This window comes from Oryzias latipes, chromosome 8 (genome assembly GCF_002234675.1).
Source record: "Oryzias latipes chromosome 8, ASM223467v1".
Taxonomy (NCBI): domain Eukaryota; kingdom Metazoa; phylum Chordata; class Actinopteri; order Beloniformes; family Adrianichthyidae; genus Oryzias; species Oryzias latipes.
In genome coordinates, this window is record NC_019866.2 from 18,942,703 (window position 1) to 18,958,822 (window position 16,120).

Genomic DNA, 16,120 nt, shown 5'->3' on the forward strand with positions numbered 1-16,120 from the left:
GTCTGTCATCCAGAAAGCTCAATTCATTTAACCCACCGTTCTAAATCTGGTAGCATTTAGCCCCTCCAGGCCTTTGAATCTTTCCTTTCAGGCTGAAATTCACTGATGCAAACCACTTCATAAGACAGATGAGTTTCTTTTTTAACAGCTCCACTTTATGTTCAGATTGAAACAGGATGTGGCAAGGCTTTTTTGTATTTCTTGTTTTCGGTATAATTCATTTGCGACCTCGAACCCCTTGAGCAGAACGGTGGTGCTGCTGTTAGAGCAGGAGGAGGATGCGCTCCTCCCTCCACCCTGACACCAGCACCTCCTCGCCTCCACCGCGGCCTGTCCCCTCTCACTATCGCTCTGCGCTGCTTCCTGTCAGACACAAGCTGTGGTTTCAAATGGAAAATGTCACCGGGCACTCAAAAAAATGACAGAGGGATGAAAGATTGCACAAGAGAGAGATAAAGGTGTAAGTATAAAGAAAGTAGGCTAGAAACTGCAGACGATCTCCACAGTCCGGAGGAGGACAATGTAGCCCCCCTGCTGCCACGACTCATGAGGTACTTCTTCAAAATTGATTCTGCTGAAAATGGAAATGTTACTGTACAACTGTTACACACATCAGCTGCATGTTCTGGATGTCTACGAAGTAGCTGTAGTTTGGATGAATCCAGATTACTTTTTATTCTGTGTGACACTCAGCTGCTTTGAAAGGACTGGTCACTTTTTACAGATGCTCGCCAGCTTTCTAGAAGCAGAAACCAGAAAACATGAAGCGAGCATAAGAACTGAGTTTTGGTTTGACACAGAGAGGCTCCTTCAGCTGTGAAGCATCGAGTTTAGGATTTGAAAGGGGGGTTGAAAGTTTACACTCAGGTGAATAGGAATCGTTTCAGTGATTCCTTTCAGATCATAATTTATGGTTGCAAATCGAATTCATAGTCAACATTAGTTCATTTTGACCTAAAATCGATCCAGGGCATCTTTAGCCAGATATTCAACCAGTGTGACTCAGAGAGAAATACCTGGATACTGAACAGTGCAGGTGAAGTTTTTCCAGATTCATTGTATTTCTGTCACAATAATCAAGTGTAAATTGAATATGTGTACAAACAAACAAGTAAACAAGAATTAATCTCAAATCCATTCACAATTTAGTTTCCTGAAGTTCAGCCCACTGTTGTTTTTCCACAGCAAAGGGAACACTATTAGAGTATTATAGCACTGTGTGGTCACACGTCTTGCTAAATTCAAAGTTTTTCCACACATTGGACTGGAACGATGTATTGATCATTTTCTGCTGCCATCACATGTGTGTTGTTCACCGTGATGCACTTGGTCAATTTTATGTTATAGTTAAATAAATCTACCATATTAATCCAATCAACAGTTTCCAATATCAAATATAATCGATTTATTTCATTTTAAAATGATTTTATAACAGTTTAGGCCGATTTGATTAACAACTTACCTCTGACAGATCGATCTGGTTCGATCGTATATAAATCGCTTCATCGATTAAGTTGACAAATCATTACTTTCCTGCAGGTGCAGCAGTTTCTCTGAATGTGACGGCGTTTTTTTTTAAAGATGCCGTTTTTTTGTGTTGTTCTACTTCCCAGCCTTGTTGCAGTCATGGTCATGCAGTGTCCTCTCCACCATCTGATGGTTCTACTCTCAATCCATGCAGCTCGTTCTCACAGTACGGTTGTTCCTCGCTATTTGTGGCTAAATCGCTGTGGAGCTATTTTCTGAACTTCATTCCCCATTTTTGTGTCTCCGTGCATCAAGGGCTCCAATGCACCAATGACTATGTCAACAATGTCAGCTGTGTCTGGAGTGGCTCTGGTGAGGACTGCTGGATTTCTGGGGAGAAGAAAATCTGGACTGAAGAAAAACGCCATTTCATCACGTAAGTAACAGCATCACTTGCAAAAACATTTGAAAACAGAGGCAGCATTTTGAATTTTGTCTTTTTTTTATTTTTATTTTTAGCCGGAGCTGCAAAGTAAAACATTGGGAAAACTCTCCTCCAGGATGCAGCTTTGTCTTTGAGAATAAGGTCAGTTAGTTGATTGGACGCATCCTTGATGTTTTGTTCCACAGCTAAAATGAAGCTGAGATTTTTCTGAGTGGGTTGACTGATCTCCGTCCTCCAGTCGTTCTCGGGTTCAGAGGTGTTGCCAAGTATCAGCGTGAGGTGTAACAGCACGTTTGTGGAAGGCCTCACAAATTACCAGCCAAGTCTTCACAGTATGTTTTTTACTGCTGCAGCTGATCTATAATAAGTTCAACTAAACATGTGTGATGCTGCAGACTTGTGGGGAAAAAAAAACCCTCACACACGTCTCTGTCCTCACAGTCAAAATGCATCGTCCAAGCGCTCCCAACGTCAGCAGCTCCGCTAACGGGACCCGGGTGTGGTGGCGTCTAGAAGGCCCAGTTTCATTCCTGTTCAAGTCCAGATACAAATTTGAGCTTCAGCTAAAAAAAAGCAATGGATCTTGGGAGGTGAGCTGCAGTCTGCACACGTGAATCACAACAAAAACATACAAAAAAAACACGTACAATAACACTGTTTACATGGCTGATTTAAGCACAACATTTCACCCTTAGTAGAAAGTTGAAAGAAGGAGAAATGATCATTTTAGATCTTGCTTTTAACAGAAGGCCAGGAATATTTGTTTAAGAGAGCAGGAGCTGCAACTCCCTGACCGGCACCTGAGCGGCCTGTGGCAGCTGAGAGTCAGAGTTATCCCCGTCAGGGAGAACAGTCAGTGGAGTGACTGGAGTCCAACTACAACTTGGGTGGGGGAGACGCAGACGGAGGACGCTGTCACTAAATCCACTCCAAATTCAAATAATCAAGGTAGATATGTTCCTCATCACTTCTTCTGTCTCTTATTATCAGTAGTGTTAAAGACAAAGTTTTATGCTTCAGGACCATGGGGGGATCAAGTATTTCTCATAGTGACCGGAGTCACGCTCATCTCCTTCCTCATCATCTCTCTTTTACTGGCCTTGTATAGGAGGAAGAGAAGGTAAGAAACAGAGCAGCTTTTAATCATCATTATGTCCTTCCCTGTTTTATTTTAGCAACTGTTTTTGAACAAGATTAATAAAATAAATTTTAAAACAAAAGAAAAACCCTAGATCCAAAATGCTACAGTCCTTTGTGGTACTTTTGGTGTCTCTTGTCATTTCTTGTACTCATATCCTAGATATTTCTCCAAATCCTCTTTACTGGTTTGTGAGTTTGCTTCGATTCACACAGGAGCACTTCTGCCGCCTCTGCCTTTTTCCGCTGCTCGTCCGTCATCCAATATTTAGCCGTCACCATCCAGTCTGATTATATGAGGAATAGGGGAGCAAACTTTCATTTGACCATCAATTCCATTTTATCAAAATTTGTGGTGGCTGATAAGATTCATAGATGATTTTGTTTGAATTTAAACGATCTGATTCACTGACCTAAAATGGATCCATGACATCTTTAGCCACAAATTGAACCAGTGCGACTCAAAGATGAATGCCTGAAATTTTCCAAGAATTAATGTTAAATCCATTCACAGTTTAGTTTTCTAAGGTTCAGCCCATTGTTTTTTTTCCACATCCAAATAATCCAAGGGGAACATTATTAGAACATTCTACCACGCTGTATGGTCAATCTTTGCAAAATTCAAAGTGTTGCCACACTTTGGACAGGAATGACTTTGCTGACATCACGAGTGTTGTCCGCTGTGATGCACTTGGAAAAAAAATTTGTTATAGTAAAATAAATGTACCGTGTCTCTGGTATTTTCCATTATTGATTTACTCTATTTATTTCATTTAAAAATAATTTTATACTTTTATTTTATCTCATTAATTAAACCTTTACTTTAGCAGGAAGTCCCTTGAGATATAATCAATTTAGGGAGATGTGTTCCTGCAGTGGATAAGTCAATTCGATTATTAACCTGTTTGGATCGTAGGAACAGAAATTGATTCATTAATTAAGTTGATTCATTGTTACACCCCTAATCAGCAACTATCTTAATGGCGCTTGCCACCTTTTATAAATTGTAATCCTCACAGGATTACCTAATCTGACCCAAACAGCACCAATCGTCACATTTATCCGCATACAGGCTCCGTAGGCGTTGGAGCTGTAGACAGAAAAAAAATATATCCTAAAAGAATCTTCCCCTCTCTAAGAATGGAAGCTACAGGAGCAGCCACTATTTTGTATTAAAAAAAAGGTAACAAAACTTTTATAACTTATGGTTTGAATTGACGGGAAAAACTCAAATCAGTCATCTGAATTTTTGCTTAAAAATGAGAGAATCAGACAGACTCCAGAATAATATCGAATAATAATGGTCTGCTTTCTTGTGTAGAATAATTGAAAAATGAATGACATAATAATGCAATGACAAATTACTCCTAATTAGCAAGAGTATAAGTCAAAAAGTTAAACCCTTCAGTTTGTAACCAAAGTGGTTTGATGCATATTCACATCAAAGGGATAAATCCCTTTGAAGCATTGATTAGAAAAAAACACAACATTTTTTTTACATATATTAATGGCACTGCTATGCTGGTAAAAAATATTAATTTCCTGTCATCTTCTTCTGATGATAACTCATCTTTGACATTATATGTACATTAATTATTAAAGCAGTTTGATTAAAGCAGCCGAGACTTAATCATGGGGGAGAACATGACAAATCATCCGCAGCCATGAAATGATCTACAACACATTCTGTGTTATTAAACCCGATAGATAGCCGAGAGATAATAATATTTGTAAACCTAAAGTCACCCTGTCATAATCTCCTCATTGATCTGGGAGGAAATGAACTAAATTATTGCTCAGAGATTTACTTTTTTTTTTTTCTTTAAATCTGTTATAAAAACAATTCTTTTGGAAGTCAAGGTGCCTGAGTCAGTAAGAAATTAGGACAGACAAAAAAAATACACATTTTAAGGGTTCTGGGGTAGAGTTTTTTCCAGTCTGTGGTCATTTGTGGAGCTGGTGTTGCTTCACTGTGTTTTATCAGCTTCAATGTCAGTGCAGCTGTCTGCCGGAAGGTTTTACAGGCTTTTATGCTTTATGCTAACCAGTTTTATGGAAATGCTGATTTAAAAATTCCATCAGGGCTTGAAAGCTACATGTAGATAAAATTCATGCTTTGCCAAATACTTCTGCAAGGGTACAATACCGCGGTGGTGCAGTGGTTAGCACTCTCGCCTTCACAGCCTGATTCAAATCTTATCTGGGACCCTTCCCTTCATGAGTGGATTTTCTTTGGGCATTCCCGCTTCCTTCCTCCATCCAAAAACACCATCTTTAGATTAATTGATGACTCGTTGCCCCTAAGTGGACATGAAAATGTGAGTGTGTGGCCCCTGCAACAGATTGGTGATCTGTCCAGGATGTACCCTACCTTTCCCCAACAGTAGGTGGGTTGGCTTTAGCGCCCCTGTGACCCCAAAAGGAATTCAGTACTAGTGGGCTTTATAAAGACACTGAAATATAGATTTTTTTTCTTATCTATCAGCTATAATTGTAAATGGTTTAAGGAAAAATGTTTTTGATATACCAGCTTGTATTTAATACATCTGCACACTGCGTAAATAGATAGATAGATAGATAGATAGATAGATAGATAGATAGATAGATAGATAGATAGATAGATAGATAGATAGATAGATAGATAGATAGATAGATAGATAGATAGATAGATAGATAGATAGATAGATAGATAGATAGATAGATAGATAGATAGATAGATAGATAATAGATAGATAGATAGATAGATAGATAGATAGATAGATAGATAGATAGATAGATAGATAGATAGATAGATAGATAGATAGATAGATAGATAGATAGATAGATAGATAGATAGATAGATAGATAGATAGATAGATAGATAGATAGATAGATAGATAGATAGATAGATAGATAGATAGATAGATAGATAGATAGATAGATAGATAGATAGATAGACAACTTTATTTATCCATTTGGGAGGTTCCCGCATGGAAATTGACATCTCCATCGCATACAGCACTGGTTGACATACATATAGGAAAAAGGAAAAAGCAGCACAGTGACTAGAGAAATTAGAAAGATTAGAACAGTAAGTAACAATTTAAATATCTGCAAAAACAGCATATTCCAAAAAAAAGGTCATTCAGGCCCTTTCCTTTTCTGTCCCCCTCCCCCCTCCTAAGTGGTGGTTAAAGAGTTTGATGGCCCGGGGGACAAAGGAGTTCCTCAGTCTATTAGTCCTGCACTTTGGGAGGAGCAGCCTCTTGCTGAAGGTGCTTCTCTGGCTACTGATGGTCGTGTGCAGAGGGTGGGTGGCATTGTCCAGGATACACGTTAGTTTTTTTAGTGTCCTTCTCTCTGCTACAGTAGCCAGAGGGTCCAGCCTTGTGCCAACCACAGAGCCAGCCCGCCTGATCAGCTTCTCCAGCCTGGAGAAGTCTGTCTTTGAGGTGCTCCCCCCCCAGCACACCACAGCGTAGGTTAGTACACTGGCGACCACAGACTGATAGAAGATCCCCAGGAGCTTCTTGCAGATGTTGAAGGATCTTAACCTCCTCAAGAAGTACATCCTGCTCTGGGCCTTCTTGTACAGCTGCCCCGTGTTGCTCGTCCAGTCCAGCTTGTTGTCTAGCCACAGCCCAAGATATTTATAGGTCTGCACGACCTCCACCTCCTCCACTCCTATCAGAACTGGTCTGGGGTTGGGTCTGTCCCTCCCAAAGTCGACGACCAGTTCCTTAGTCTTGGAGGTGTTGAGCTGTAAGTTGTTTTTGTGGCTCCAGACAACAAAATCATCCACCAGGCTCCTGTACTCCTCCTTCTCGTCGCCACTGATACACCCCACGATGGCTGTGTCATCTGCGAACTTCTATGTCAAGTTTTAAACAAAATTTTGAAGAAGAAAAAAAACTTCATGATTTCGTGATGTTTGTTTGCATTGCAAACCTATTATCACATTGTTTTGGATCAGAAAACAGAACTAACATCAGGTTGTTGTTGCAGTCTCCTCAAAGTGAAGCCAGTTCCAAACCCATCCATGTATTTCAACTCTCTCCACTCCATCCACAGAGGAGACCTGAAGGTAAATTTGAGCATCATCAGCAAACAATGAAACACATTTTCGTACATGTTATGGGATTTGCTAATTATTTCTTTTATAGTTGTTTTACTCCAACATTAATGAACATGCAAGTGCACCTGTCTCTAAGTATTTGCTCTGCAGGGCTTCTGCTCAGAAACGTTCACACTGCCCTCTGCCAAGTGTCTAAGTGGCCACTTCCAATGAAACGTCTATGTAAATGCATGTGAATGCGCATTTCTGGTCTCCTCATTCAAAACTCATGCGTAGCTGCACATGTTCATGGGCTCTAAATACAAAACACATCTCCATTGAACATGCGTTAAAAGTAAAATCAGGTCAAACTTTGACCAATCGGAGACTTGGATTTGGTTGTGATGTATGTAATCGTTTAAAAATTGATCATGGCGGGAAATTTGACAATTGCGGTTTGTGCCCTGCTGGAAATATATGTCGGCAAGTCGTTCATTTATTGGAGTAGAACTGTAAAAGAAAAAAGCTGGAGCAAGATTCACGAGGTTTGCGCCGCTTTGATATTTCTCACCAAGCCTCTTCCAACTGTAGACCCTGTAGACGTGCGTTAGTCATTGCTTGTCCAGAGTGAATACCATGGGCTATACTTGCATTCAAAAATGTATATTTAGCCCGTTCTTGAACGCGCATAATTTACCCAGTGTGTCCATAGCTTTACCTTTAGAAGGTTTGCACTGCTGGTGAGGTTTTGCAATGTTTCTACAGTTTAAAAAACCTGTTGGATTTCATCTCCTAATCTCAATCTGCCTTTCTTCTTCCTCAGAAATGGCTTAATCCCCTCTCCTTGTCCGAGTCCATTTTCACGGCACAGCTGTGTGACCTGATTTCCCCTGTTGAGGTGTGTGAGGACTGGGTCACAATGCCCTCTACAGCCACCGGCTCTACCAGGGCCCTTCTTTCCAACCAGAGCTTCCGCTCTTCGGGCTCAAATGCCAGCAGGTTTGGCTACCACTCCTCCTCTCTGTCCAACTACTCCAACATGGGTTATTTCATGTCAAGCTCCTCTGGGGCCTTAACTCCTACTGACCCCAATCCAGGGTATTTCACCTACCAAGACGATTTCGGCCCTCACCCATTCATAGACTCAGACCCTTCTTATGAAAGTTTGAAGAAGGAACCAAGCAGTCCCGACTCTGGCATTGGCTTCATAGAGGAAAACGAGGAGACAAATAAAAGGCACATGGATGAAAGACAGGAGGACTGTCCTCCCTTTCTCTTCTTTTCCCAGCATCTTTCTTCCTGCATCTTCACCTCTTCCATGCCTCCAGCTCTTCCTCACATTGATCCTGCAACACAGACATCCTCTCAGAGCCTGCAAGAGGAAGTGGCAGATGCGGCTGCAGGCAGCAGCTCAGCAGCTTTGCTCGCCAGCAGCTCTGTCTGCAGATCCTCCTCCATGCCTGTGGAGACCAGTAGAAGTGGCTATCTGACACTGAAGGAGCTGCAGGCAACTTTCAGCAACAAGTCCATCTGAAAATACAGACATCAAACTAAAGTACAATGATGTTTATAATCAAACTAAAGCAAACTGATTCCTGTGAGCTTTCTAAATGTGGGAAAGTTGAAAATTCTTTTTTTTTTTTAAAAGAGTGATTGTGGGTTTTTGTCTGCATCCCGTGAAGTCGTGTGGTGAGATTCTGGTCAGTTAAACTCTGCTGAAATGAAACCATGACTGATAACATTTGAGGCTCTCAAAAGGAGACTTTCAGAGGTTTTCATAAAAAAATATTTTTCTTCTTGAGCTTCTCTTTCCACCAATGAGCATTAACCACTAGAGTGGGTATCAATAAGTTTACGAGACGCAAAAGTTCTGCTTCACAGATTAACAGATGTTAAACATGTTCACAGAATTCATCTTATTTCAAACAAAAGAAAATGCACAAAAAAAATAATAATTAAGAATTGTTTAAAAAAAAAAACTTAGAAAAATGTTTTTGTTTTTTTGTTTTGTTTTTATACTGAATGACAATACTTTAAGTTAAACTTTAAATAAAAGAACAGTAGTCCAGTGAGGGTTTTTCCCCTTTTGTTTGAAGTCAGTTGCAGTGATTTTTTTTTTGTTGTGCTCAACAGCAATTGTTCAAATTTCTTCTTTATTTAAGCACTATCCCCCTGAGTTGATGGTTTTTGTGTAAATTGCTATGTAGCAGCACAGGAAAGCTTCTTAAGTCCTGATGCAACATCTTTAAGCTTTTAACCTGGTGTCGCTGTCGGAGAAAAGCAGCTAAGTTGCCCTTTTTATGTTGGTAAATGTCAACTGCAGCATGTCAAGATGTCTCTATAGTCTGACAGAATGACACCGTGGTCACCTTTCAACACTCAGATACCAAAAAGAAGAGGAGAAAGTGTGAGATCAATGAAAAATGTCACGTCTCCGCAGATGCTCTATCTTTCCGTTGTACTCAGTGACTTCTGTAAAGACCAAACAAATTAAACGCTCTGGCAGAAATGGGTCAACCTTCACTTCCTGAGTCGTTGCAGAATGGGGGCTGAGGGGTGGGCAGAGGTGAAGTGTGGGAGGCAAAACATGTGCTGCGTGTCTTCTCTTGAGTGTTTACATGTCCTGTCAGGTGGTCCTGATGGTGTGTTGTGAGCGTGTATTAGGGTGTGGTTTGACATTTGAGTCTGACAAAACCAGCGACATCCGTTCACCTCTCAGAAGATTTACGTTATTTTGGCGAGTAAGTCAGAACGCACTTACCATTTACATCAGCGCTTCCAGCCTCTCATCTGTCAGTTGCACAACAATTGTCAAACCTGTCATTTAAACAAGATTGTCCTAATAATCATTACACTCTAAATAAAATAAATCTAAATTAAAAAAAATCTAAATAAAAAGTTTAGATTTAAAATAAAACATTTCACCAAGTGTGAGTAAATAAAAGCACATTTAATGGATCATAGTGAGCCACTAATTCTGCAAATATAATCTCTCCAACAGTGCTTTAGACTTTTAAAAGTGTTTTTTTTGGTTTTAGAAAAGGAAACGTGAAGTTTTACTTTGGTAAAACTATCATAACTCTTCCCCATGTGGCTTTCAGGTTCAATCAAGCCTTTTAATTTCTGTCTAAAATAGATACAACTATTTAGAATGGTTTAAAGAAGTCACTAAATCCAACACAGTGAGTTAGTTTGACCCATCCCATAATGTAAACAAATACCGTTATCTCCCAAAAAAGTCTTTATCTCTTGTGTTGTTTGACTCAAACCAAAACTTTTGTTTTTGTTGTTGTGGGGATTTTTTGTTGTTATTTTAAACTTTTATAAAAATGAAAACCTATTAAAAAGATTATTTTAATCTTGGATGAGTGGATAAAGTTACTAAGAAATAATTTTGGGCTAGTTTGACCCATTTTGTTATCCAGGACACGAAGCACAATCCCAGACAAAGTGGGAACTCAACCAGCAAACTTACTCCGAGGACCATTTATTTTCTGTGCCACAGACCCCCAAAAATGGACAAATGAAAAGTAAATACAAAGAAAATGCATGGAAAAATGATAGCAAACTCAATTATTTAAGTAGAATTTTTGATATTTCGACAGAATTTTTGGTAGAAATGTAAACACAGGAAAGGAAATAATTCAACATGTACAAAACACATCTTTTATTTTTCTTTGGGCAGAAAAGGAAAAAAAAAGTTAAAGCATTGTTTCCTGCTTTGGTGCATTAACTTTAAGTGCACATGAACATGCAAATGTGGCTTTGCTTGCGATTGCAAAACTACTCACCCACTTAAGATTTGTGTTGCTGGGAATCATAGTGCAGAGAGTGGATGTCTTCTCATACCAAGCGGTTGTAGATTACAAGATAAGATCTCGTTGACGTGGGACTTATAAAAAGCTTGCACAGAGGAGGGGATTTCAATCATGAAACAATGTCAACCTGTACTTCTGGGTACTTTACTGTCCATCAGATTAGATGAAGACTCAAACATCACATCCCACATCCGTTCAATAATTACTCTTTATTTTATTTTTTTGAGAAGCCACGGGGATGATCAACATTTGCAGTTAACATTTTACATAACAAATAGGAGAATTAATTATTTTAATTGGCTTAAAGTTGTTATATTAAATAAACACAAAAATATATTTTACATGTAAATGGTTGCTTTCATGGTTTTCATAAATGTATTTGCTGCAACTACATTTTTTGCCTCTAAAAGACATTGAAGGCTTCAAACAAATAAAGCAGACCCTTTCTTTTCCTCCCTCTGGAAACGTGTGCATCCTGCTTAAAAAAATGTGCCTTTGTTTTCTAATTAATGTATATTTTAAAAGAGAGGCTGACATGTGGTTGGCTGTTTTTTGCAAAGATTATGTGAAAAGAAAGAGACAATGCAGCAGCTAAAACCACTAAAAAGGGTAACTATTACTCAGTAAGTAAAAAATAAAAAAAAGAGTAAAACAAATTTGGTTGTGAAACTGCACTTAATGGAATGTGCTCTGTAAGCATTTGCACCACAGATAGAAGATAAAAAATAATTAATGCTTTAGTATGATAAAACCCAACAAAAGACTTCTGTTTCTTTTCAAATTTAATTTTTGGCATAGTAAAATTTATCATCTTATTAATTTTTTCACTGTTTATCTTTTTTGGTTTGGCTCATTTCTTCAAACTGAAATGACCTTCTCAAATCTTAAAGGTCATTTCAGTCAGACAACCCATGCAGGAAAGAAAATGTATTTACATATTCCTTTTATTTTGGCATAAGGCTCCATTCAAATACATAAAACAAAGATCTCCATAGAAAACTTTGGGTATTAAAGTACCCCTAACGGAGCTCACAGGTGGAAGCCGGGGAGAAGGGTGGGGTGAAGAACGCAGAGCTCGCGGAAATGGAAGAAGAGCAATTGGACCTCACACCTGGAACCTAAGTAGGACGCTGAACAGGTGAGTTGATTAGACAGAACCGCCCGCGGGGAGGAGTAACCAGGTAAAAGCACTGCTCGAGTTACCTGCCTGAAATTTAATTCAATTCAATTCAATTTTATTTGAATAGCCCAAATTCACAACAACAGTCGTCTAGATGGGCCTCGTATCGTATTGAAAAAGTTAAACATAAAATCAAAAGGATCATGAATACATAGAATTCAATAGGAACATACTAAATTGAACTAATTAAACAGTCTAAACTGGACATCCCTCTGGCCTTAGACCCTCCTTCGCGGTAAGGAAAAACTCCTAAAAAAAACGGATTCCGGAAAAAACGAAAAAAACTCAGGGGTGCCCACATGAAGGAGGGATCCTCCCCCAGGACGGACAGGGGATTAACAAGAACTCATAGAGCAGAATTAACTTATCTAACTCTAAAACTACATATCTAAAGTCCAGCAGACGAGCTTCATCCAGACGGAGTTGGGGGGACGGCCGGGTGCGGGAGTCGAGCCGGAGACAGGATCCACAGCCAGGTGTGGGAGCAGGAGCAGAGACGAGCCAGAGAGCACGGATGAGCCAACTGGAATCTGGAAGCACTCCCACTCCCCCAGAGGTGAGAGGGAAAGAGGGAGAGTACATGAATCGCACTGCAGCAAACAGAAGGAATTAAATGATGAATAATGATCAAGAACAGAGGAGAGAAGGAGGGTAGAAGGAGATGAGAAAAGAGGACAGAACCCCAGTGCACCATAGCTACCCCAGCTTCAAAATTACTAGCAGCCTAGTGACAACTACTTGTTATTAAGTTTAATTTAAACACATTAACATTAGGTTAAATAATCTCTGAATACTAGCTAGTTAGACAATAAGCCTGTCCAAAGAGGAATGTTTTCAATCTAACTTTGAATGTAGAAACTGTGTTGGACTGTCTTACATGAGCTGAGAGTTTATTCCATTAAACAGGAGCTTGGTGGCTAAACGCTCTACCTCCAACTGTACTTTTACTAATTCCAGGAACCACAAGCAGCCCTGCATTTTGGGAGAGAAGTGTTCTATTTGGATGGTAAGGGACTATGAGGTCTTTGATATAGGATGTAAGGCCTTATAGGTTAACAGGAGGATCTTGAACTTGATTCTGATTCTGGTTCAACTGAGATCCATTGAAGTGAAACTAACACAGGAGTGATGTGATCTCTTCTGTTAGTTCCTGCTAACAATCTAGCTGCTGCGTTCTAAACAAGTTGGAAACTTCTTAAGGAACTCTTAGGACATGCTGGTCACAAGGAGTTACAGTAATCCAGCCTCGACGTAACAAATGCATGGATGAGTTTTTCAGCATCACTCTTAGAAAGTATATTTCTGATCTTAGCAATACTCTGCAGGTGAAAAAAGGCAGTTCTACATTCCTGAGATATGTGAGTCTTAAATGATAAATCCTGGTCAAATAAAATCCCAAGGTTTCTAATTGTGGAATTGGAGGCTATACTTATGCCATCCAGGGAGACTATCTGAGCAGACAGAGCATCTCTGCGGTTTTTGGGACCTAGTATAATGACCTCAGTTTTTTCTGGGTTGGCTATATTGTCATTCTGGTCAGGTTTAATAAATAAATACAACTGCGTGTCGTCAGCATAACAATGAAAACTACTGCTGTGTTTCCTGATTATGTTTCCTAAGGGAAGCATGTACAATAGATCATAAACAGGATGGGTCCTGTTTGTAAATGCATAGACGGTGTGGCGCTCCAGAGAAGGCTTTGGAGCGTGAACAGGACCGGCCGGCTGCTCTGTATGAGCAAAGCATGTCGCTAAGCACAGCAGCCGGACTCGTAGCTTTGTGTTTGCAGCAGGGGAGGGTCCTTTGTTACCAGTGCGCTCCGGTGTGCAGTCTGTTAAGCCGCTCTGCCGAACTCAGGAGAACCGTGTCTCCATGAAGAACTTGGTCCCCTAGCAAAGGAGAGGCTTTGGGGCGGTGTGTGAGCTAATAGAGGCAGCTTTTCAAAGCAGAAACGCCGTGCAGTCCTTAGAAACCGTGTGAACAATTACATGGATTTGTATTACCAGTCGTGTCTAGACAAAATAAAGGCTGATGTTATTCCCACATATTTACATGCAGCCAAGATGCAAGTTGTGCCATTGATTTCATGTTCAAACAAGGCTAAATGTTGTTAGCACATGTTAGCCTACTCCTAACCCTTCTTCCGGCTCCGTTACGCTACCAAAAAAAACACTGACAACACGGATTAAGATAAAATGGTGAGCGAACAGGTGCTTCATAATAATCATAACAATAATAAAAGCACGTTTAGAAAATCATCTCGTTCTATGTCGCAACTCTGTTTGTTTACAATGGAACTCAATGTTTCTTCTTCTAAACCGGTTTCTGGTATTCTGCACATGTTCAAATGATTTATTTCGACCGAAAGTGTGGCATGTGTAAACGTTTGTAATAATTGGAAAACATTTTTCCGATTGTTAAGTTATGAAGCCTATATACACTGTACAATTCTGATCCAATTTGCACATGTAACCGCACCTACTGAGGACTTTGAGGCAACTTTTCAGATTGTTTAGGTCTTTTTGCACTCCTTTATGCGCTATATTGCGCTGCATTGTCAGGCAGAGCTCAAACAGCATACTTTTGGAGGGCTCAATCTAGTCTGAGTCAACGGTTATTGCTGCTTATAATACAATTTCATCCTGACTTAAAGTTCTAGACTTCATCGCAAGATATTTGTAAGTTTATCTTCTATAATTGTTTTGCCATCCACAGTCTCATGGATTTCAGGCTTTAGCCTAAGTCGACACACTAAAGCAGCTGGAGAGCATGGTGTGGCACCACCAGCACCTCCCGCCATCTTGCCTGGAAGCTAATATTTTTATTTAAATGAGATTTCATTTTATGTCTTGAAAGAGCAGTTTTAATACAGTAATAAAAACGTTTTCTATCAGATACATACAAGTGTGGTTACTAAAAAGAGGCAGGCTAACTTTAACCCTGTCCTTTGCCATCTGTCATGATCTTCCTAGCGTGGCGGACCCAGATGCTGGAACCCAGAGAACAAGACAGGTAAGTGGCATGTAAGAATGATTTTATTTTCTCCGAGATGGTCAGGTTGGTTGGCGTGGATCCAGAAGCGGCTGTGGCTGGTGGCGAAGCTGGAGGTGCAAACGCGGTCAGCGTAGGTCGAGAGGTCCGGAGAATTTCCGAGAAGCGAATCAAGAGTCCCACTGACGTCTTTTGTGGCGAGGGTTTCTTGGAGCAGGAAAACAGCGTTAGTTTGTAACAAGAGCAGAGACTTAAAGCGTGACGTGACGTGACGTGACGTGCCGTGCCGTGCCGTGCCGTGCCGTGCCGTGCCGTGCCGTGCCGTGCCGTGCCGTGACGTGACGTGACGTGACACCAGGCTTAGTCACCATAAGGGATAACGAACTGGCGTTGAATGATGAGGAGTCTGATTTTGAAGAGCAGAGCTGATGAGGTTGAGTGACGACAGCTGGTGGTGATTAGGAGTGGAGAAGCTGGAGGGGAGGGGAGGAGACTGAACCGAGCACCATGACACCATCTCTGCTGTCCTAACCTTTAAGAAGCCACATCATGCAGTACTTTGTTGCTACATTATGTTTACAGCAGCACCAATTTTTACAGTGTTTCAGAAAACTCATATTTATCGTCATCAATAAAGGTTTGCCCCTATCCCATCCTTCACTGATTTTTGTGATGTACAGCCTCATCAAAGCCAGTTATGTAAATTACATCAAACTTCTGAATTCATGCTGGTTGATCCTGTAAATTGAGGCGGGGGGGGGACTTTTTGGGTCATATTCAAAAACATGGAAAATTACAATTTTGACCTTTAATTTTTCATACAATTTATGGTAGGTTTAGTTAACCTAGTCTTTCATTCATAAGTTGTGAAATTCAAAGAGTTTCAAATGCAATATCTGCATTTTGAATGGTCATGGATGCTGGTTCAAAAACACATTCATGCCCAATCCAAATCTGTCCCTGAAAGCCCTCCTTCACACATCCTTGCAAGAATGACATACCGTAATTACATCAGAGTATGTAACTCTTATTTAGATTTAACTTTCGCA

General features: G+C 40.2%; 1 protein-coding gene across 1 annotated transcript; it reads left to right on the forward strand.

Annotated features, from left to right (window-relative positions):
- Positions 1 to 258: 258 nt before the first annotated feature.
- Positions 259 to 9,048, forward strand: LOC101165891 (interleukin-2 receptor subunit beta). The gene is made up of 10 exons (XM_011478464.2): positions 259 to 551; positions 1,614 to 1,693; positions 1,783 to 1,903; positions 1,987 to 2,053; positions 2,151 to 2,244; positions 2,354 to 2,502; positions 2,659 to 2,860; positions 2,933 to 3,032; positions 7,034 to 7,112; positions 7,906 to 9,048. The coding sequence occupies exons 1-10, from the start codon at positions 547 to 549 to the stop codon at positions 8,614 to 8,616; spliced, it is 1,608 nt and encodes a 535-aa protein (XP_011476766.1). The 5' UTR covers positions 259 to 546; the 3' UTR covers positions 8,617 to 9,048.
- Positions 9,049 to 16,120: the final 7,072 nt, after the last annotated feature.